The sequence below is a fragment of the Mus musculus genome, chromosome 3 (assembly GCF_000001635.26).
Source record: "Mus musculus strain C57BL/6J chromosome 3, GRCm38.p6 C57BL/6J".
Lineage (NCBI taxonomy): Eukaryota > Metazoa > Chordata > Mammalia > Rodentia > Muridae > Mus > Mus musculus.
The window spans coordinates 100,809,067-100,833,285 of record NC_000069.6 but is presented as its reverse complement, the minus strand read 5'-3'; the positions used below and the strand labels follow the sequence as shown (position 1 = coordinate 100,833,285).

General features: G+C 45.9%; 1 protein-coding gene and 2 long non-coding RNA genes across 4 annotated transcripts in view; 2 read left to right on the top strand and 1 right to left on the bottom strand.

The window, feature by feature from the left end:
* Window positions 1–7,827, bottom strand: part of Vtcn1 (V-set domain containing T cell activation inhibitor 1) — a 71,464-nt gene extending 63,637 nt beyond the window's left edge. Inside the window, exon 1 of the mRNA NM_178594.3 lies at window positions 7,696–7,827. Coding sequence (NP_848709.2) covers window positions 7,696–7,727 — 32 coding nt within the window. The 5' untranslated portion in view covers window positions 7,728–7,827. The remainder of the gene's footprint in view (window positions 1–7,695) is intronic.
* Gm32720 lies at window positions 6,718–12,889 on the top strand. Of its 2 annotated transcripts, XR_375902.2 has the most exons (3): window positions 6,718–7,047; window positions 8,280–8,468; window positions 12,244–12,889. It is a non-coding gene; the product is annotated as a predicted gene, 32720 (long non-coding RNA). The 2 variants fall into 2 exon arrangements; XR_001783936.2 differs by lacking the exon at window positions 6,718–7,047 and having other exon boundaries at window positions 7,928–8,468.
* Window positions 12,890–15,532: 2,643 nt separating this feature from the next.
* Gm40107 lies at window positions 15,533–21,747 on the top strand. Its single transcript, XR_867504.2, has 3 exons — window positions 15,533–15,606; window positions 15,806–15,884; window positions 21,595–21,747. It is a non-coding gene; the product is annotated as a predicted gene, 40107 (long non-coding RNA).
* The last annotated feature ends 2,472 nt before the right edge of the window (window positions 21,748–24,219 follow it).

Genomic DNA, 24,219 nt, shown 5'->3' with positions numbered 1-24,219 from the left:
TTTTCCCCCCTGTTAGTGTCATGCTGGGACTGGCAGAAATGTGCCGGAAACAGTGTCGTTATAAATCTTGACGTATCCTAGGTTTGGAATTTCAAAAAGTGAAGGTGACGATAACCAGAACGCGGGTTTCCTACCTGCGGAAACTCAGGGTTTACTCCCTGTGGAGACTCGGGATTTCCTATCTGTGAAGACTTGGCGTTTCCTACCCTTGGAGACTCGGGGGTTTCTATCCGTGGAAACTGGTGCGTTTCCCTTCATCTCTATCAACGCCGATCCATTGCTCTTTTAAATATATCTTTAAAGGAAATAACTGATCTCAGGTAGAGTTTATGTCCACCTGGACTAAATCTCTGCCCTTTTGTTGGGACATCGAAGGCTTGAGTGGAACTGCTTTACAGGGCTCCGTGATCCCGAGTGGGTACGAGGCGCCCAGAGGGACTATTGAGTGCGGATCGCTGGGCCCACTCCAGTTTAGTAGACTTGGAGGGGGCCGAGAATGTGCACTTCCAACAGTTCACGGGGTGCTGCTGCTGCGGAAATGTTGGGGTGACTGTGGCAAGATGTCTTGTTTCAAGTTCACCCTGTTCAATGTCTCCAGAGGCAGAGAATGCGCCTATGTCTCACAGAGCAAGAACTAAAAATAAGACATCTTACTTTGATCCAGTGAAACCTAGAACGTTCTAGACACAAAGGTTCTTAGAATGGTCCTCACCCTACCTCCTTCCAAGTCACTGTTTTTTCTCTAAAACCGTAGGAAGGGAGGGAACCATTCTGCAAGAGCAGGCAGGGCCTATCCAGTGCTAACCCTGCAAGATGACAAGGTCTGCTGTTCATCAATTCATTTAGCTTTCACTTCAACCCTAAAGGCTAAGAACGTATTAGCATCCAGTTTACTGACTCTACTGGAGTAGAAATTTTACTTGGATCCCACAACAGGGAAATGGAGAGTTCGGCCAGTCAGGCTAACTCCAGTATTTTTCCATTTTTCCCATCCGTCAGGAGTAAACATAAACGAAGCTTTGGATGCTCTGGTCTGAAGATCCCTGGTGCTTGGGTAAAGCAGTCTTCTTAGGGCAGCACAACTTTTTTCTAAGGTCACTGGCATTATGGGACCTTAAAAACATCCCTTTCTATGAGTCTTTAACAGTATGACATCTGAGAAGCTACCCACTTTATTTTGGTTGTCTGAGGAGTATACAGACGAAAGGTTCAAGCCCTATGCTATGTTTACCACCTAGTGCAGGGGTTCTCAACGTTCTTAATGTTAAAGCGGAACCTGACTCACTATTGGCAAAAACTCACTTCCTGGGCTGGAGAGATGGCTCAGTGGTTAAGGGCGGTTAACCCTTTAACACAGTTCCTCATGTTGTAGTAACCCTCAACCATAAAATTATTTTCACTGCCACTCCATAACTGTAATTTTGCCACCATTATGAATTATAATGTAAATATCTGTGTTTTCTGATGGTCTTAAGTGACCCTGTGAAAGGGTCATTCGACTCCCAAAAGGGTTGTAACCCACAGGCTGAGAAATTCTGATCTAGAGCAATTACCAAAAACAACAGAGACTGAGGCTCTGGCTTTAGCTGAGCATCTCCATCAGCCAGCCAGGGCTCTGCAGTGCTAGTCACTCAGGAAGTGAGGTTTGCTTTTGTGTTTTTAAAGATTTATTTATTTTATATATGTGAGTACACCGTATCTGTCTTCAGACACCAGAAGAGGGCATCAGAACCCATTACAGATGGTTGTGGACCACCATGTGGTTGCTGGGAATTGAACTCAGGACCTCTGGAAGAGCAGCCAGTGCTCTTAATCTCTGAGCTATCTCTCCAGCCCAGGAAGTGAGTTAGGTTCTGCTTTAGTGGCAGGAGTTGAAGCAAGTTGGTTGGAAGGAGAATTATCTTTATAACTAAGTATAGGGCAGGAGCTAGGAATATGTGTGTTCCCGGCATTGGCTGGTGGAGAGACAATAACCGTGCCTTGGTATCTGCAGCTATGCAGTGGAGATAATTAGGAGTGTGAGGCAGTTTAGCTAAGGAACCATTATTGCCTGCTTGATCATTAGCCCATAGCTCTAACTGCATTCTGGCGGGTGCCTGCGTAAGGCAGCTGTGAACTTACTGTAAACTATGGATGGACAGAGTACAAAACGTTCTTCCCACAAGGCAGCCTTCTTAAAGGAAAAAAAAAGTTTACATCAACTGTGATAAGTAAATGCACTTAAAAGCAAAGACCTTTTAAAAATGCCCTGACACGCCTACATTACCTCTGTAGAAACAATAAAGGCCTGGGAAAAATATTCTTGGCTCTTTTTCGCATGATCAAAGATAGATAATAAGACATATAAAACCGGATATATTCCCTCATTGTATTTGTCTTTGTTAATCTTACTGTAATGGTCACCTCAAGGTTTGCTTGCTTTAGTAATAAAAATAAAAAGCACTTTGTTTGCACTTCCTGCGAGCTCAAACACCTCGAGTCCCCTCATTATCCTGATATGTGACATCGTTGGCATATCCTTTGACCCTTGAAGACTTAGCCTTTCTGGCTGCAGGGCAGGTCGACATTTGTTCTCAATGCTATATCATCAGAAGGCGTAGATGCCCAGCTGAGCACACAGTAGGGCTTCCCAAACTTACCAAGAAGCCCCTGGCTACAATGTCCAGATCTTCAACCCTGTAGTCAGACATGGAATAATCTCGCTCCCAAACCCTCAGGTTTAGAAAATGACTGAGTCTCAGATTCATAGACAGATATGAAAGGTATGACAGATGTGACTCCAGTCCTCCCAAAGAAACTTCTGCAAATAGAATGTTGCTAAATAGACTCTCTTGGGGAGTATGCCTCAGTGGATCCAAGTACTTGCTATGAAAGCAAGAGGACCCAAGTTTAAACCTCTAGCACCCATGTGAAAGGCATTGCCAAGTGTGCCTGGGATCTAAGAACTGGGGGGGGGGGGGGTGTCAGAGATAGGCAGACTCCTGAGGAGCTGCCTGGCCAGCCAGCCAAACAGAAACACTAAGCCTTGGGCTCAGTAAAAAACTGTTCTAGTTTGTTTTCTGTTGCTGAGATAAACACATGACCAAAAGCAACTTGGCAGAGGCAGGGCGATTACATCCTACAGCTTGCAGTCTACCTTAAAGGGAAGTCAGGGCTCAAACTGGAGGCAGGAAACTGGAGGCACGAACTGATGCAGAACCGTAGAACACTGCTTATTGGCTTGCTCCTCACAGCGTGCTCACTTTGCTCTTACAGAACCTAGGATCATTTGCCCAGGAGTGGCACCACCCATAGTGGGCTGGAATTTCCCACATAATTATTAATCGAGAAAATGTCCCATAGGCTTGCCTAGAGGCAGTCCAGTAACTGAGATTCCTTCTTGCTGGATGACTCTAGCTTGTGTCAAGTTGGCAAACAAACAAATACCCCACCTCTAATCATTGGCAACCAGTGGTATCATTTCTTTTGGCTAAGATCAAATTTAAAAACTAAGATCAAAAGTAATAGAGGAAAACACCCACTGTTCTTTAGTCTCTGCATGTTCATATGCATGTGTGCATATACGCGAGCGCATACACAGACACACACACATACACACGTTGCTCTTTAAAGATCCTCAAGGCCTTCACTACAACATCTGCTTCAATGATAGAAAAGCCAATGGTAATAGCATTGAAGATAAGTTTTTATGGCCATGTAATGAACATTATAGAGGAACTTGTATGTAATATATAGAGTAGTGGTTGGCATCTGTATTCCATTAGGATATGTCAGACACATAATTATCACACGTCATTCACATGACCCTAGCAATTATGTATTGACATCATCCCCGTTACAGTTGGGGAAGCTGACGCTGATACAGGGTAAGCATTGATGATTGACCAGGGTATCGATCCATGCAGTCTGAAGCCAGAGCTCAGATCGGTATCTACAGTAATAGTATTTTCCTTCTTCCTGACAAAAATGATCTTGGTGAAGCTCTGCCCCTTAGTGAGGAAGGCAAATGAGCACCAGGAACAACATTCATAAGTAAGTCTGGCTGGGAACATAAAAGGGGCAATTAAGGTACCTAGAAAAATCCAAAGGGGACTTCAGAGCTGAAGTGGCACCAGAGGTGGCTGTTGAAAGAGTGAGAGTCACTGCAGCAGGCAGAGGTGAGGGAGAACGTGTACTCAGGTGATACAGAAGGACTCATGGGGTCCCTAAGACCCCAGAGCCTTCCGTTTAATAAGCCCCAAGAGATAAAGGTTGGACTCACCTTCTATTGCATCTGTAGGGTTTGAAGTGTTACTCTGGTTAAGGCTGAGCTCTGCCAGGTAAAATTCTCTCTCTCTCATCAGGCAAGCTTGCACGGTGCTGTCAAGCATTCTGCCTGATTGGCTTGAAATGGAAGACAAAGACGCTAGGGCCAAGTTCCAGGGGTCTCCTTGGCTCGAGCCTCCATCATTGACTTTAGCTACCTTCATGTGACAAAGAGACACCCATTCTTTCTCCGTGCAGTAATCTCCTTCTTTGGACATCTTCATCAGCCCTATGGTTTTCTATAACTTCAGATAGGCTAAAGAGGTTTCCCGGCTCTTTAGCAGTGTCCTGTGGAAGTCTGCTCTGCTGATATTTGTGATTTCTCTGTTCTGATCTCTCTACTTCTCTGGATATTCAGCCTTTCTCCATTTCCCTTCTCTTCCTAGCTCTAAAAATAAGTGTTCTTCACTCCCTGTCACTGGTCCCTTTGTCCTCCTATGGGCTCTCCTTAGGGCCCTCCCACTCCCATGTAACCAACCATTCCTTGCCTGACCCCTCCTAGTTTCTTCCCCGTGTTTTCTGGGCTTTTCTCATTATCATCTGATGGTCCCAGGGGAACCTTAGACTCAATGTGCACCTAATGTAAGGAGCTCCCCTATCAAATCCCTCTCCTTCAACTCACTCTGCCCATCCAGGACCAGGGTACTCATTCCAGGACCTGCCCCTTCTACTGATCCGTACCCTTCTCTCCCTCATGTTTCTCAAATCCACTTCCCTTCTCCAAGTCTCTACTATCTTTTTCCGTTCTCTGACTTTATTATTTGGACAGCAACTGCCTCCCAACTGCTCTCATTGCCTCCAGACTTGTGCTTCTCCAAGGTGAAAATCCAGGTTCCTCTGCTCGAGAATGTCTGAGGGCCAATCATCACCAGCACCCAATCCCCAGCTCAGGCTGGTAAATAAGACCTTGTGTGACCTGGTGTCACCTCTCTGTCTACGTCTCAGAATCCATGTTGAGATGGTATAACAAAGTAGCAAGCAGCTTTCTGTGCTGGCTCATGAGTTTTGGTTATCCTGTTTCTTCTACACAGAGTGTCTTTCTCACTTTTAAAACTTGGTCCCTAAACTAATTCATTTTTCAAGAAGCAACCCAGATATTTGGCTTAGGAAAACTTCCCTGATGCATCGGGCAAGGAAGGGCTCCAATTGCATTCTGAGCCTATCATCCCATAACAAAGGAATGAGATCACGGAGACTCCTTCTCTAGTGTCAGACCCTTGTCAGCATCTTGGTCATCTTTGTCCCAGTGCCTAGTGCAACACCCATCAGAGAACAGACACCCGGTTATACTGTTCACCAGAACATATGCTCTCAGATTAGTGATCCTGACCTCCACCCTTGGACTCCAAGCAGCACTTGACAAATGGTCCATTAGTGACTGCTGGTGCCATGGACAGCCATGATGGCAGGAGAATCTGGATCACACAGCTCCTCATGTGCCAGGGCATTCTTTCCCCGAAGCATACATATTCTGAGAGAGAGGATGAAAGGATCAAACTCTAGTAAGGGAGCAATCTGCTGGGTCTGCAGAAGATGGGATGGCAGGCCCTCCCATGAGCTATGTCTTGGAACTATCAATGAGAGGAGCGATTATGAATAAAGGGGATTATGGCAAAGAAAGGAGATTAGTTGGCACTGAGAGAGGACACTGGGTTCGCCAAATAGGTTCTGTTTGTATCTAGAGAAAAGCTTTCTGATCCCACTATCCATTGAGATGATCAGGGTCCCTCTTCCCTGTCTGTCACCCTTGTGGCTTGTCCCTGATTTTGCAACTGCAACATTTAAATGGTGAACAAGGCAACCAGGGTCACTAAGAGAAGCCTCTGTTGATCCTAGTGGGTCACTAAATCTTAGAGGGTGGGGGGACCCACATTTTGAACACCCACCTCTGGCTGATCCTCCAGCAAAACCAGTCTGGCTGGTTGCAATGTATTATTAGAAAGCCCACGTGCCTGACCTTGGAACAACAGAGACACTTGTTTCCCATCCTGGAGAACCTAAGCTTGGGTGGTAGAGGAGGAAAGCCATGGCGGGAACAGGAGCAAGCTCCTCAGAGGGTTCTCAGAGAGTGGGTTTAAAGCTGCCCCACCCCTTATGTATATAGCTTCAGGGCTATGAAGAGCCTTTACAAGGGGTAATGAGATTCAAGACGCCAACAAAGTACCTAGTATGCTGGTGCTTTCAAAATGCTAGCTCCTGACACGGGTGCTTCCGACTGCCATCCAGACAGGCTGAGGCTTCTGGACAAAGATGATTGACACCTGTTGCTCCTCAGGGCGTTGGCCCAGCACAGTGAGGGAGGGGTGCTGTCCAGAGCCCCTCTCTGCTGATCCTGCAGAGCCTCTGCCCCGCCTCTTGCTGAACATGAGTGAGGGAGGTGGAGTTCTCTTTTAAGGGAGGAATTTTCTAGGCTGTGTGGGAAGTGATGTTCTTTACAGACTTTTCATTGTTAATCACTCTCCTTTCTGCCACCTCACCCTCCTTTTCTTTTCTTAACTGGAAGAGGCACATGAAATTGGAAGACTGGGTCTTCAAACAACCCCTAGAACCAGCATGTGTGTCTTCCTAAAAACTGTTAATGAGTTAGGACTGACACTGAAATCATCATCTATTTCCTAGTGGGGGAGAAGGAGATTGGAGGATGGGCCAGGCCGCCACCACCACCACCACCACCATCACCATCAACAACAACAACTACAACAACAAAATCCTTTCATTTTCCATCTCTTTTCAATCAGAAAGGTAAATGATGTCCTAACGGGGAACCTGGAGTATAGCTGAGGAACAGTAGGCGGCAGGTGGGCATGCGTCTTTTTATTGTATTTTATTTTAATTTGTCTAGTGGGTTATGTAGCAATAACCATCAGGGTGTCCTTTCTGGGCTCTCCTGGGAAAATGAGGGACCCCCACCTTGCAGCCGAGATTGGGCTGGAGCTGGGTGTTAGTGTGAGACTGCAGAGACAGTATGCCCACAGGAAAGTGTTGAAACACGTCTGTCTGTCTGCCTGCCTGCTCACCACCAGCCCTGCTCTCCATCCAACCTCTGCAGCTCCATGAACTGGGTTTACTGTGCCTGAACATCTCAGCTGAGTCCTCAGTGTGGAACACACAGTTTTCAGTCCACAGCTGCCTTAGTAGGGATGAGTCTTTCATAAGAAAGAAATCACCTACCAGAACCTTCCCTGAGTCTGGGCAGTTGCTCAGGGCTGCTAAAGTTGCTTATTAACCTCTTCCTCTCCCAGTGCTGGACCGGATAAAGTGCAAGTGTGACCCTGTAGCACAGCCCACAGGTTCTTAGCACCTCCCAAAGACCCCACCCCTGTTCTCAATTTAGGGAGAGAGAGAGAGAGAGAGAGAGAGAGAGAGAGAGAGAGAGAGAGAGAGGATTACCTCCAAAAGATGATCTGCCCCAAGGAAGCCATGGAGAGGGAGTTCCTTCCCACAGTCCTGCTGTGTGTGGGGCCAGATTTTGGTGAGTGGAGCTGCCTGCCTGCTGCTGCCCTCCTGGGTGTTGTGACTCACATCGGGTTCCTTTGTGCTGTCTTTAAATAGTGCAGGCTGGGAGGGGTGCATGTAGCTGTGGACGGCTCAGGTATGAGGAAATAGCTCCGTGAAGCCAAGGCCCAGGGATGCCTTTCTAGGCCCTGACCTGTGAAAGGGTGAGGAGAAGTTTCCCAGTCTCTACCTCGGGGCTTGAATTCATACAGGTCGCTATCTTTCAATTGCACAAGGCCACAAGGAGGATCTAAACTCACTGTCTGAGGAATTCCAGGAAGCTGCAGGGTTGGTAGAAATGCTGATCCCTGCTGGTGTTGACCTCAGACCTTGGCTGGGTCACCCGTGATAGAGTTTCTCTCTCATGCATCTGATCCCTGCTGGTGCTGACCTGAGACAGCAGACTAGGTTGTGCCCCCCCCCCCCATGCCTCCCCTAGAATCATTCTCTACGTTCAATTTCTGCTGGTGTACTCACAGAGAGGCCATGAGCTGAAGCTACAAGAACCCTGGTGTGCCCTGGTGTTGAAGAACTCTGACAAAGCTAAGTGAGGAGATCTGATTTCCTTTCAGGGAGAGGGTGAGGGGACCTGTCCCTACTCCCATTTCTTAATGCTGCTTTGAGGTTCCAGAGATGTTGAGAATATATTGCACAGAAAATTATTCAAGGTGAGTGGATAGCATTCTGAATTTCATGGCAAGGCAGCTCTCTCTCTCTCTCTCTCTCTCTCTCTCTCTCTCTCTCTCCCTCCCTCCCTCCCTCCCTCCCTCCCTCCCTCCCTCCCTCCCTCCCTCCTGTCTTTGAAATGGGTCTCACACTGTAGCCCTGGCTGGCTGGCTTGAAACTTACTAGTTTCACAATTGTAGCCCAGGCTACCTCATACTTCTATCAATCCTCCTGCCTCAGCCCCTGAGCACTGGGATCACAACCTAGGATGCTTTGAAAAGAATAAAGCTTGCTTCCTGCGTACCTCTTCTACCCTTGGAAGGGGAATGAATGCCTTTGATGATTAGGTAACTTTCCCAGGCCTTCTATGGCCAACCCAGAATGGGTCAGGGACTTTGGGAACCAGCAGAGAGTGGAGCTGAGAAGGAGAGAAGACTGAGTGGCAAGAGGAGAAAACTTCAGAAGAGAGGACTGAGCTTGGCAGTCAAGCACAGGGAGGTTGATTTCCTGGGTGGTCTCAAGAACACTTTGCCTTTCTCTAAAGCAGGGGTTCTCAGCCTTCCTAATGCTATGACCTTTTAATACTGTTCCTTGTATTGTGCTGACCCCAACCACACAATTATTTTCATTGCTACTTCATAACTGTAATTTTGCTACTGTTATGAATCCCGATGTAAATACCTGATATGCAGGCTGTCTGATACATGGCCCCTCCTAGGGGTTATGATGGCAGGTTGAGAACCAGTGCTCTGAAGCGTCCCTTAGGGAGTTAGCAGGTTTAGAAGAGGCCCCCTGTGCTTGTCCTCTCCCTGAAATAAGCAAAGAGCAACACCCTGGAACCTATGCAGTGTCCATGAAGATGGGTCCTTCCAGGGTTCAGGAAGCTGAGGTCCCTAGAGGCCATAGTTTCCTTAGATCTATACATTCTGAGCAAGAGCACAAAGGTCCAACCACTCGATGAGCTCTGAAAGGAGCGGCTCCACCTCCAACACTCCTCCAGCCACCACATGTCATCGCTAAGGTCTGAGGAAGGTCCTGGAAGGAAACAAGACAACTCCAAACACAGGGGTCTGGGGGAGATGTCATTGGGGGCAGGTGCACACTGCCCCGTAAGGAAGGTAAGGAGCTAAAGAAGCCACAGGCTGCACAGTGGGCGTTGCCACAGCAGGGATGCAAGCTGAAGAACATTCTGCCATCTCTGGAGAAGCAAACTGACATCACTCCAGTTCTGGCTGTGAAACAGAAACAGTGAACATATTTTTAAAAATGGCAAAGGGCATTGTGGTGTGTGTGTATACAGAGAGAAAGACAGACAGACAGACAGACAGATAGACAGACAGAAGCTTTGCTCCCTCTCCAGCCCTTGAGGGACACCCACTGTTCTCTGTGACTCTGCTAATGCCCCCCACCCTGCCCAGTCATCCTCACTCTCCCCTCAGCCATGGGCTTCCCTGTGATTGTGTCCTCTGGCCACTCTTCCCACAGCACCATGTCCCTAGAGTGCCCTCAGCTGCTGCTCTGCTCCGCTTCAGCTGCCCTGTATCTGGACTCCTGAGCACCTGTGTCCTCAGCTCAGGTCCTTTGAGCTCTGGCTCCTTACAGCCAGCTGCTGAGTCGTCATCTCTCCACTGGGCTCTCCCCTAGAGACTCCACAACTTCATCTGCATCTGCCGCCTGACCCATCTTCCTTGTTACAGCATTCAGAACACAGCAACCTTGCCGGCTGTTTGTTGTAGAGGTCAAGGGGAATGTGCCCTCTGCCCTCTGAAAGGTCAAGGAAATAAGTCTGCAAAGAGAGATTACAAAGAAAAGATTAAAAAAAAATTGATTAACTTCCAAAAGGAGAAAGGTGCGCACAGGGAGACTCACAGGAGTGATTAGTCACTCACTTAACTTTATTAAAACCCATCATGCTCTGCTTGCTTTAAGGACAGTTCAGAGAGAGGCTCATAGTGCTTATCAGAGGACTAGGAGATTTCCAAGCAGTCTCATTGGAATTTAAATGTACAGAAGGAAAAGATATTATCTTCTCATTCTTTCTGACCTCTGTGGGGCTTCGTGGTAGGGTAGAGGGCAGCCCACTCTTAAAAGAGATGGGGAATTCCAGAGTTTCCACCCAGCCTTGAGTGGGCAGAAGCAAGCTTTCCCTTTAGGTCACATGCTTCATGTGTCTTCACACACCATATTTGGGTGATATCAAAAAGCGTCACCCTTGCCCCCCTCTTCTCTTGTTCCGCATATCCCTACATCCAGCCATCTCCCGATTCTCCCTCTTGGATGACTTTGCTATGGTGGTCTGAACAAAGTAGCCCAGGCTGGGCAGCCCCAACCACAGGGCTTTATCCCTTCTCGATTCTGAAGGCTCTAAGTCTGGGGATGATGCACTGGCAGCTCTCTCTCTCTCTCTCTTTCTCTCTCTCCTGAGGTCCCTCACAGCAGCGTGGGGTCTTCTCCAGAATCTTTCTCTACACAGCTGCTTCCTCGTCTCATCCTCCTACCAGGACAGCGGCCATATTTAACTAAGGCCTGGCCTGAAGGCCTCACTTGAGTCTCATGGCTTCTTTGCTGGCTCTGTCTTCTGAGTGCTGACATTCTGAGGTTCTTTAAGGGTCAAGCTCAAGGGTCTTGGAGAGAGATAATTCAAATGGCAGCGTTCCTTTATACATCCAATTCCTTTACACGCTCCTTTATACGTTTTACTCTCCAATATGACTAGGCTCCCACTAGTTTCCAATTGATTATTAAATTTATTTTATTACTTAAATTATTAAACTTATTAAAATAATTTAGTGGCTTGGTGAGATGGTTCAGTGAGTAAAGTGTTCACTGTGTAAGGGCAAGGACCTGAATTTAACACCGCCTCCCCCCAGAAGTTCAAGTAAAGCCAGACACAGCAATTTGTATCTGAATCCTCAGTGATGCAGTGAGATGGGAGAGAGAGATTGGAGAATCTCTGGAAACTCACAGCCAGCTGACCTGGTGTAAACAACAGCAACGACCCTCACATGCACATACACACACACACACACACACACATACACACACACGCACACACACGCACACACTTCTTTTGAGGTGGAGCTGGAGAGATGGCTCAGCAGTTAAAAGCATCTTACAGTACTCAGATCTGGTGTACTTCCATTCCAATGCCTTCTTCTGATGTCTGTGGGCTCATGCACACACATGGTGAATATACATACACCCAGGTACACATACACACATATAATAAAATAAATAAATTAAACAAGATTTAGTTTACATGTGTCATTGTTCCCACAGGCAGCCTCTAGGGGGCATTTGACACACTTCTGCAATGCAGAATTCTAAAATGCATGCTGTCTCTCTCCCTGCACTGTGTGGACCAGGCATTTTCCACTGCTTTCTCTAAAGTGACACGCTTTCTCAGGACAAGCAGCCTGGTTATTTGTTGGTCTCTCCACCTAGAATCCATCCCCCCCTTTTCTTTGTTTTATGCAGATTTGTGGTTTACCTGCTCCCATGTGACCCTGGAGACTCTGCTTGCGACTGTTGACTTGTCTGTGGCCTTTACTAATCACACCGTAAAAATAGGAACAGCATTCTAACCTCCTTTGTATTTCACACTAACTGGAGGCATGCACAGAACAAGCGATCATTAAATATTTGTTGAACAAACACATCTGTTCCTTTCACAGTGCACAGCCATGGCCTGGTTTCCTGTTTCCTGCTTCTGCATCTGTCTCATTCCTGGTATACAAACTCCTAGAGGATAAAAACCATATTTTTCTTTGTCACCAGGTCCTAGCACCAACCCAGACATAAAAGGACTGTAACAATTGATGGATGGGAAGAGGGATGGGCTTGGACTGTGACCCATCAATCAAGCACCTCCTGGAGCTGTCTGACGAGCTGGATTGACACTGCTAAGGGTGGAAGAGAGCATGCTGCATTGGGAAAGAAGGAGCCATTTAGGCTTGAGCACAAGAGGAAAAAGGGAAGCAAAAGTAATTTGTTTCTTGAAATAAAATCAGCTTCCTTTTTATTGATCTTGAGAAAGAAAGTGACAGAGACAAACTGAATGCATGTGGACCCCAAAAGCCCTCCTGTGAACGTTTTAGGTGATTCATACAGCTGGGCTTCAAACTTCTCACTTAGTATTGTACATCTGTCTGTGTGCCAGGCTTCATGTCTCCTGGGACAGCGAATCCTGGCCGGGATAGGAAGAGCATCCACACCTGTGTGAGGCGTCTGCAGTTTTCACACAAGACCCTGAGCTCACATGACCCTTACCACAAATAACCTTGGGCAGGAGTATTACAACTGGGGAGACTAAGCCTCAGAGATGAGCGAGCTGTCCAAAGCCTACCAGTCTGGGTTTCCCAGGGTCTTACTTGCTGTCATATATATATATATGAAATCATATTAACAAAAATACTGACTTCAACGTTCCTTTTTTTTTAGTTGTTTATTTTATGTATATAAGTGCTCTGTCTTCACACACACACCAGAAGAGGGCATCAGATCCCATTACAGATGGTTTGTGAGCCACCCTGTGGGTGCTGGGAATTGAACTAGGGACCTCTGGAAGAGAAGTCAGTGCACTTGAGCACTGAGTCATTTCGTTCTTGAACCTGTATTCTAAGACCCAAACTTCTAGCTTATCTATAAATTGTATCTCTCATAGTCTCAAGCCATTTGCCTGGAGTTTCTCAGGAAAGCTGTTGGGGCGTCTTCTGCCAATGACCTTCAGGTCATGCTTCCCTTTCTTGGTGCCTTTGAGCAATCTTGCCCTGACACTTGGTCTTTGTAACATTAGCAGACATGGTACAGGTAGAGTACTTAAGCATTTGGGATGTCTTATGTGGCCTCCGAGCACTCTTCTGCCACTGCGTGAAGGGGGATGAGATGAGCCATTCCAGCAGGGACCCCTGAAATACCAGCGCCCAGCTAACCTGTGGCTGATTTCAGCCACACACATAACCTCAGGTTAGGGGAACCCCCAGCTCAGTCTGAATTACGCAATGGAGAACAAAGAAAGCAGCTGTGGTCTTAGTACTACATTAGGGGGCAGGTTGTTACTGAAGCAGTAGATAATTGGCACACTAGTCTCTCACTTTACCCCTCTCCGCCTTTCTCTCTGATGTTCTCTGCTTCTGAAGCTACTTCCTGTGTCATTTCACTATTGTCGGCACACACTAAGTCAACCCTAATCTCTGTAGCAAAGAAATGGTATCTCATTTCTAAATTGGAACTGTGCTAAGGCATGTTACATAGATGCATTCATATACAACCGTATGTATGTGTGCCTTGGAGTTTTAAGAAAGTTAAAAAAAAAGTTATTGAACCTGAATACAGGAAAGCAATACCAAGGGACCATGTTAGTTATGTTTGTCTTTGTGGCAAAACCTGTGTGTGGGGGGACAGGGGGTGTGCAGTAAAATAGGCAAGATTTATTTTGACTCATGTCTGCATGGTTCCAGTCCAAGGTTAGCTGTCTCTATCCTCAGGCAAGGTACAGCATCATGGCTTTCAGATGTGGTAGCACAGAGCGGGTCACCTCATGGCAGCCAGGAAGGAGAAAAGAAAATAAGACAGGAATGCCAAGACACGACAGACTCTTCCCAGACATGCCTACTAACCTACTTCCTCCAGCCGGGCCTTTCCTGCTAATAGACCCCACTCTGAGTCCATGAACAGAGTAAGCTCTCAGTGAAGTTGGAGCCACCAGGAAGCCTTTAACAAACGAACCTTCAGGAGGACTCTTAATAGGCAAACCACTATAGGGAGCCTCAGCTGTTCTAAGTAAGAGCCCTACGTTTAAAGCCATATTTCAGGCGCCCTTTCATACACTAGTATAATTCAAAACCAGCTCTAAAAACAATACCTTGTGGTTAGCAAGGTGTGGTGGTTTGAATGAGAAATGTTCCCCAACGGGCTCTGATATTTGAACAGTAGGTTTTCAGTTTGTTTGGGGAGGCTTAGGCAGTGCAGTCTTGCTGGAGGAAGTACATCACTGGGGACAGGCAGTGAGATTATATACACCCCACTTCCAGTTTGCTCTCTCTCTCTGCTGCCTTCATTTACAGTTGGAAGCTCCCAGCCTCCTGCCACCATGCCTGCTGCTTGCTCCCACAGCTCCCTGAAATGAAGGATTCTTACCCCGCTGGGACTGGATGATACTAAGTACTCCCTGTTCTTGGTTATGATCTTCTATCACAGCAACAGAAGAGTAACTAGTACACAAAGCTTTGGAATTTTAAGACGGTTTGCTAAAGGAGATCTTTAACATGTATGTTTACTTGTCGTTGACACATAGTACTTAAATGTAACTATTTTTATGGAGGGCAGGGTGACATTTCATATGTGTGTGCAGTTTTAACTGATCATATCAGGGTCACTGGAATATCTGTCACCTCAGTCATGTGTCCTTGCTTTGTGTTGAAGAAGACTCAAGATTGTTTCTACTAACTATTTTGAAACTACCACCAATTATCTCAAGCATATTTAGGGGAAAGACCTTATATTCAGCAGAGCTAGCAAGAACAGACCTTTGTAATCTTATTGCAGGAAGCCCCAAAGGGTTCAGTACCGGTGGCGGTGTGTGTGTGTGTGTGTGTGTGTGTGTTGCTGTTACTTAACCAATATTAAGGAGTTGGACTAGAAATATAGTACATTGATAGATAGAGCAGCGCCTAGCAAGCACAAGGCCCTGACTTCAAGCCACAGTCCTGAAAAATTAAGGAGCTCTATTTCATCTGACGGGAGCAGTGTCTGAGGCAGACGCCGTGCCTTCTCTCTATCTTTCCTTTCAGCCCAAGGCCCCAGACATAGTCTCCTGGAAGCCACCCCCGGACTTACTAGTTTGCAATTTTGTTTACAATCCTCACTAAGCCAGAATACACTGGAGCACGGATAAAATCTCTGGTCAGCTGACTCCAAATTCAGTGCTACCCCATTAGGTCTTAGGGGACACTAACAACTGACCACAGCTCTCTTTCCTATCAGAGTGGGGATGCTGCCTTTGAAAACAGCAACCAGACATCTCTGACCAAGCAGTTGGAGGTGGCTGTTGTGGCACGTGAGGTAGTCAGCCAAGTTGTAACAGAGTTGGCGGACACAGCTGGTGTCCGTTGGTGTACGGTCTGGGGCTGAGGCATGAAGGTACTGGTAGGTTTGCTCCTTCTGAGGGCTCTGAGAGAAGAATCTGCCCCCATGGGCGAGTGCTTCTCTCCTTCCCCTGGAGATGGTTTCCCCTTCCTGTTTACACATATGTCAGGATGCTTCTCCTTGTAAAATGTACCAGTCATATTTGCTTATAACCCGTGCTGAAGACCTCACTGAAATCTGCTTACTTCTGTAGCTAGACTTACTCCAAGGAGGGTCACATTCTTGAGTTCCCAAGAAGGGAGGCATTGTCAAGACTTCAACATGTCCTTTTGGTGGGTACCGAAGTCCTTGTGTTCTTTCTTAAGGTGTATGTTGAAATGAAATACTTTTTTGCTTTAACTCTTTTGCAGAGCTCAGGGTTGAAGTCACAGCTTTGCATGCACAAGAAAAGTGCTCTTGCCACTGAGCTACACCCACAAGACCGCATGTGCTGAAATCTGAACCCTCAGGGTGGTGGGCGTATGGGGGGGGGTGATTTAGGATTAGATCAATGTCTTGATAGAAGGAACTCTGGAGAGCACTCTCTCTGCCTCCTCTCTCTGCCACGTGAAGAACTACATACAAAAGGTCAGCAGTTCCCAGAATCATCCCCATCAGACCTCCCTCGAGATGGTACCTCAGTCTTGGAACTCTGAGAAACAAATGTTGTTTAAACTGCCTGGGATATGGTTAAGGCAGCCTAGGAGACAACTCCATTGCCTCAGTCTCTCAGGGCACTCTCCTTCTCAGCAGCATCTAAGGCCTATGGGCCAGAGGCTGCATAGGCTCTGGGTGTTCATAACCACAGCTTTGGGAAACTGCACACCCACAGGAAGGATAGCCAGAGCAGTGAACTGCTGCTATCACTCAAAGGAGAACTAGTCCTCCCTGACCTACTGACAGGATTGGCCCTGTGTCTTCCTAGCCAATGGACAATGTGTAGGCGCCACATGTGCTCCTCATAGGATCTGGTCTCCCCAGTGAGGCCACCGGTGGTTATGAAAAACACCTTTCATGCCACAGCCACTGAGATTTGAGAGTTGTTTGTTCTCAGCCTTGCTTCACTTATGAGTGTCCCAACCTTCTCAAATAGGAAAAAAAAAATCCAAAGAACTGCTTTAACTAATGAGTGTAGTTCTGTGGCTGCCCCTCAGTAGTAAAGCCTTGCCCAGGAGGCTGTGCTGCAAGAAGAAGAATATACGTGTGCAACTGTGTAGCAAACACAAGGGTAAATTACACGTGACTCAAAGATTATGGATAATTTATGAATCTATGACAGGACTAGACAAACATAATAATTACCTTTGTAATCTTAGGACAGGGAAGGGCTTCCTAAACACAGCCCAAAATCCAGAATCCAAGACCATAGAGCAGTGGTTTTCAGCCTGTGGGTTGAGACTCCTTTGGGGTCACATATCAGATAGTCTGTATATCAGACACTTACATTGCAATTCATAACAGTAGTGAGATTACAGTTATGAAGAAGCAACATAATTATGTTATGGTTGGAGGTCACCACAAGTGGAGGAACTATATTAAAGGGTCGCAGCATCAGAAAGATTGAGAATAGATAGTGATACATTGCATAAAAAAAAAAAAAAGTAGCCCAGGAGAATTAACAAGAGAAAGACTTTAGTCTGGGGTATAGCTGGTGTCTTAGTTATGATTTTATTGCTGTGAACAGACACCATGACCAATACAAGTCTTATAAAGGACAACATTTAATTCAGGCTGGCTTACAGATTAAGAGGTTCAGTCCATTCTCATCAAAGTGGAAACATGACAGCATCCATGTTCACCAGGCATGGTGCAGGAGGAGCTGAGAGTTCTACATCTTCATCTGAAGGCTGCTAGCAAAATACTGGCTTCCAGGCAGCTAGGATGAGGATCTTAAAGCCCACACCCACAGTGACACACCTATTTCAACAAGGCCACACCTACTCCAACAGGACCACACCTTCTGATAGTGCCACTCCCTGGGCTGAGCACATACAAACTCTAATAGCTCGTGTGCTGGATGGCCTGACTCCTTACTCTCTACTTCACCATCCTATGCTGACCTCCCATGCTGTCTCCAGCCTCAGCCCCCTGATTTGCTTAAAGCCCTGCTTATTTTGCCATTGGGTCAGCAGCAGACATGGGCACTGGTACTGCCTCACTGCTGGTATTTTGCTTGTTTTTAAATTTTTTTAACTGTCTTGTGACCACCCTGAGAAAGCTTTTGGCCTACCAGGTGGCTAGCTATGTCCTCTTTATTGGCAGCGAAGGACAGAGCACTTGTGGAACACAGAACGACCTTTCTCAGCTGAGTCTGTCTTGAGCAAAAGGTGGCCATTGTTTCAAGTTAATACTTTCTGTGATGGCTTGTGACACAGGAAAAGAAAATATCATTGATGCAATAAACAAAACGAGAATCAAAGACAAATGGCAGATGGAGGAAGCTCTCAGAGCTCATCTTCTGAGGGGTTGTTTTTCATATAGAAGTTTACTGTAATTCCAGAGAATAATGGCTGAAAAATATGAGTTTACTGTTCATTATAAAGAAATCACAAATCACATTCAAAATGTATGAAAACATAGGCTCAGCCATCAGTTTAATGCCAAATAAAGCTACGGAGATTCTAATGTCAGCCTGGCCAGCAGACTGTACTAGCAATGTTGCAGACAGGTGCTTTCATACACTGAAGGCGGCAACTTAAACCTCACTAAGGCGAGATAGATGAGTGAGTTGTCTGGATTATACAATGCTATGCAAATATGAAAACGGACAAGGAAGCTGGTGTGTACAGAGATGAAAAGCTAGCCAAGATCTTACCGAAAGAAGCCAGTTGCAGAGGGACACAAACACTTGTGTTTGCTTGTGTCTGCCACTCACTGCCTTCTCGGCACTGGTGAGATTTAGGTTTGCACATGCAATGCTCCCAGTACAAGGTATGCTCTTCTCTCTCATACTCCAGATACTTCCCATCCTTCTAAGTCCATAAGAATCCCATCTTTCTTCCTCTTCCTCTTCCTCTTCCCTTTCCTCTTCCTCTTCCCTTTCCTCTTCCTCTTCCCTTTCCTCTTCCTCTTCCCTTTCCTCTTCCTCTTCTCTTCCTCTTCTTCTTCTCCCTCCTCTTCCTTCTTCTCCCTCCTCCTCCCCCTCTTCCTCCTCTTCTTCCTCTTTCTTCCCCCCTTTTCCCCCTCCTCTGCCTCCTCCTCTTCCTCTTCCTCCTCCTTCTATTTGTGGGGGAGGACACAAAGGTTGGGGGTGGAGCTGGGAGGACTAGAAAGTTGTTATAATCAGGGCACATGATATGAAATTCACAAATAAAAATATTATGGGAAAACATCTTACGGTTTTATTGCCATGAAGAGAAACCATGACCATGGCAACTCTTATGATTGAAAACATTTAACTGGGTCTGGCTTACAGTTCAAAGGTTTAGTCCATTATCATTATGGTGGTATACAGAGAGACATGGTGCAGGAGAAGAAGCTGAGTGTTCTACATCTTGATCCACAGGCAACTGGAGACAGGCTTGAGCTTATGACACCACAAAGCCTACCCCCTGGTCACCTATCCCCTCCAACAAAGCCACACCTCCTAATAGTGCTACTCCCTATGGGATATGAGGGCCATTTTCTTTCAATCTATCACAAAAAAAGAAGAAAGAGAGAGAGAGAGAGAGAGAGAGAGAGAGAGAGAGGAGACAAACTCATCACATGGTAAATCTTCAGGTTCTTCACAGCCTAACTCAATGTCCTGTGCCTGCTATCTGTGAATCAGTGCTAGTGTATTGAAAATGTTGATATCCTGAAGGATCATGGGACATAGAGTAGGGAAGGAAACTGACTTGCATCCAGAGAAGAGGCTGGGAGCTATATGAGTTCAAAAGTATCAGCCCAACTCAATCAGAGCTTGTGTCCTAATGGAAAAATGAGGTGTCCCACTCTATGACAGCCTCTCATGACTAGCAAAATACTTACTTGCCAGTGTACAGTCTTACAGATGGGTGACTGAGGACACATCTACCCAGTCCAAGTAGATAATGGCAGGTGTAACTCAATGGTTGTGGAAAGACCCTTGTGAGTTCAGATCCACAAACATCTTGACTGAGGGAGTTCTACTGTGTGTCATAGATTCCCACATATTTATCTCACTTAACCATCCCAACAATCCTTGGGGTTGGGAATATCACTCCACCTTACAGACATGAAATTTCAGCATAGACTGATCATCAATCAGTGGACTGTTGGGGTGCCAAGCACCTCTGGATATTGTTGCATTCCCCCGTTGCTGCTGCTGAAGGCATCAGTGAAATACAGAAATAGCTTAAACACAAATAGAAAGAATCCTAAAGTCAGCTAGACTGAAGGATAAGAGCCAACCAACTAGGAGACAGAGGGAAGGAAAGATGGGGACGAGAAGAATGGAGGGGAGGAAGGGTGGTTACAATGGCAGCTCAGCAGCTTTCTACAGGATCAGAAATGTAGGACAGAGCCACAAGCTCTCTCATTCTTCCCTGGAAGGATGCTGTCTTAAGAATCTTGGGTATACATAGGCATGCTTGACCTTCTCTCTTCTGTCCTCTTTCCTGGTGGCTGTCACAGCTGATTTTGAACCCCTATTTGTTTCTCTCCTGTCTCTTCCCTCATACTACTATTCACGCAAACCTGTCTCATGGCCTGAGCCAGGTGAACATGGATGCTTACAGGGTGGAGAGAGTCAATCTGTGTCTTCCATAGATTCACACATCACCATGTTGCCACCATCCCAAGACACAATCTACAGCATTGGAGATGGAATCCAGGGCCTAATGCATACAACATAAGCCCTCTTTCATTGAGCTAACCCTTGCCCAACATATCCTAGTTAAATCTTAATTTTTGTATGTCAGGGGACAGACAAGATGTCAAGTTGCCATGTTGTTTATAAACTCACAATGTTTTGCAGCTGGCCTTGAACTCCTGTTACCATCTCCTGAGTGCTGAGATTACAGGCACGTCCATCTTGGTTAAATCTGAATTTTAAGAAATAATTAAATTGAGCATGTTTCTAGCCCCTTGGAGAATAAAAGGAATAGATAAACAAAGCATAAAGAAATAGGTTCCTGGCCTGGTTAACCTTTAAACCCTTCGACAATTTGACAATAGTTGGACTTAAAGAAGTAAAAGACAGGGAGAATGGAACACGAGAGACTTAGCAAATGACATTCTTTCTGGAATGGCTTTCATTCTCCCTGGAAAGTTCATCTACTCTGTTGTTGTCTCTGCTGATTCCTTTGTTAATATTGGAACCAGTGTTTCGGGGCACCATCCAGGCTTTCAACAACCCAGGAAGAGTAGGGAGGCACCAGTTTCATGGTCTGAGCTCTGCCAGGTTCTCAACCTCTCTGGTATGAGTCAACTGCTGTTGTTCTACTCTGGCCTTAATGTGTAAGCCCTTTAATATATATTTGTTATATTTGTTCTGTTCCTCTAGTGAGTGCTGATTAGTACAAATTGTCATAACTTTTTAGTAAATCAACACTTTTTAAAATGAATTATCTAATGTTACAGTTTGGGGTTGTTTTAAATTTATCTCATCACCATCATCATAATCATCACTGTGTGTGTGTGTGTGTGTGTGTGTGTGTGTGTGTGTGTGTGCGTGCCCAGAAAGGAAGTGGTTATGAGCTGCCAGATGTGGTTGGGAACTAAACTTGGGTCCTCTAAAACAGCAGCAAGTTAAGATAGATCTTAACCATTGAGCCATCTCTTCAGCCCCATGGTTTGGATTTAAATTTGCATCTAAACTCTTGTGTTAAAGTCTTAGCTCCCAAAGTATTCAGAAGTGGGACTTTGGGGAAGTGATTAGTCATGCAGGGTCCGACCTTATGAATAGATCCTCCACCTGTAGACTTATAAATGTTTATGGGTTATAGATAGGTAGTGTAGACTTTAGATGATGCAACCTGGTTGGAGGTAGGAGATCCTTGACTCCCTGTCTCTCTTCCACATCCCCTCCATCTCTACTCCCAGCAACTACACAGTCAGCAGCTTGGTCCCACCACGTGCATCCTGCCTTAACGATCTGCCTCACCCTCAGTCCAGGAACAACAGAGCGAATGACCACACACTGAAGCCACGAGTCTAAGTCCGTCTTTCCTCCTTTAAGTTGTTTATCTCAGGTATCTGGTCACGGTGATGGAAAGCTGGCTTATTAATCCATCCAATCACAGTAAGCTACAACTTACTATTGCATGGTAAAGTTGTGTAACTCTGTGTTTTTGTCTGGTCTAACATAACTACGAGTATTGATGTCTGAAGCTGAATGCAATTCTATAAAGTTTTATTCTACCTAAGTCTCATTTCAAAACTGGCACAATGAAGGGCCTTCACAGACAATCGAACAGGTCCCAACAAAGCCTCTGCATGTTCTTGGCTCCTGCTAGAACTAGGAAATCAAACTGGAGACACTTGAATTCCCACAGGTATAGATGAAGGGTTCATGTGGCAGCCCATAGTTATTATATTCTCAGCACTCAGAAGGCTGAGACAGGAGGATGAAGAGTTTGAGGGCAGCGTTGACTGCACAGCAAAATACTATCTCAAAACAAACAAGAAGAGAGAAAAGCTCTTGTGAGAGAAAAGCTAAGCCTTTCTTTCCTCCATAGTAAGAAGTCATCATATTTGGGACAACTAACAAACATTAACCTGTTTTCAAGTTTCTGGAGTCCGAGAACACACTTTCTATTGCTTCATTCCAGGTTGCTCACACACTGAAGTCACCGTCATTGGCACACGGTCTGCCTCTTTCTTCCTTCTGGTCACAAGGTATCCCACACACCTTGAGTTAGAATGAGACTACCGCCAAACAATCAAGGAGATGGAGGTTCCTAAGAAATGGTGGAGTCATTTGTAGTAGAGAACTGGGGCGGCTGTTCTAGAAGCCTGTCAGGAAGTAGGTACCCAGGCTTATTAAGCTAAGCAAACAAACTAATGGCCTGGTGGGAAACACAAAGCAGAGTGGGAACATCAAGCTGAAACCATGGTTTCAGGTGACTATGGTGTTTGTCACTCTCTGGAATTACAGGCTTTGAGCAATTTCTTGTTTTCCCTCCCCGCCAAGGCTGATGACCTCTGCCAGGTCCTTGTAAATCATTCTCTTACTCTAACAATAAAGCTCATAGATTATTTCCAGCTTTGCCATTCATGAGCTCCAGGAAAACAGACTGCAGAAGTAATTCAGCCACTGTGAGGTGGCCACACTTAGATGAGAATGGCCATTTGACCCAGAAAGATTGTTGCCCGGTAGCTCCTGTTGCTGGCAATTAAAGAAAGAGGCTAGTAGGCTTGACAAGGGAGCTCCAGCCAAAGATTTAGGATGTCATTGGAGGGACACAGAGGCTGTGTGTTGACTGGTAGGTTTCACCTCTTACACCCTTGTGTGACCATGAAGATGCCCTTTCAGTCTCCTCTGCCTCAGTTTCTTCATCTGCAAGGTTGCACTAGTGAAGAGCTTTGTACTTACTTATTTAATTCTAAAAGTTTGGTTTTTTAAAATTTGGTGTGTAAAGGCACATGTGCATGTGTGTGTGCAGGTGCACTTGTGTGTGTGTGCATGTAGAAGCCAGAGGTTTATATCCAGTGTTTGCCCCTATCATTTGATATATATATCAAATATACATATACATACATACATATATATCATACATATATACATACATACACACACACACACACACACACACACACATATATATATATATATATACATATATATACATATATATATATATATATATATATCACATATATATGGGGAGAGAGGGAGACACTCTTACTGAACCTGGAGCTCACATTGCAATAGATCAGCTTACAGGTAAGCTCAAGGGATTGTCTATCTCTGCCCTGCCCTGCAGCCGGAGGGTTATATGTTTACACCACCATGCTTCTCTGAATGGTGCTGGGGATCTAGTTGGGTCCTTGTGCTTGCCCACTCTGCCCACTGAGCTCTCTTTCCAGCTCTGATTCTAAACTTTTTAAACCAAACTAAGCCAGTACCAGAGTGAGCCATAACCCTCACTCTGCTTCCTAATGCAATGGCCTGTTTATAGTTCAGATGGCAGGGTTTACTGGCTGATTAGAGCTTTCAAAGCAGAAGTCATATAGAATTGTGTGACTCAGCCTGTGAGGCTGGAGAGTGAGCAGGTTGAAAGGCAACACTTTCATTGTCTAGTGTGAGATTTGAACACCCAGGTCCTATGGCGTCTGAGGCATCTGCAGCTGAGTCTCCAAGCTCAGAGCTCCAAGAAGGTTTGGACCTGTGCCTCAGGCTTTCCTCCATCTGAGCCTGTCCTGCCTCTGTGCTTGGCGCTGTCTTTCCCACTTCTTTACTCAACACTAACCCTTGTTCAGGCCTCAGAAGTCACGATGACTTCCTAAATCCTACTCTCTCACTCCCCTAGCTGGGATAGGGTTGGCACCCTCTTCTCCTTCCATGAGCACCCACTTACAACACACACTGAGTTGTGAGACACTGCTTTGTAGTGTGGCGGATGTCTGTGGCCAGGTACCCTTCTTTCTTGAGGCCTGACCACACTGTCTCTGGCATTCTGACTCCCAGTACACCAGCAGGGAACTTAGCTTGCAGACAGCAGATGA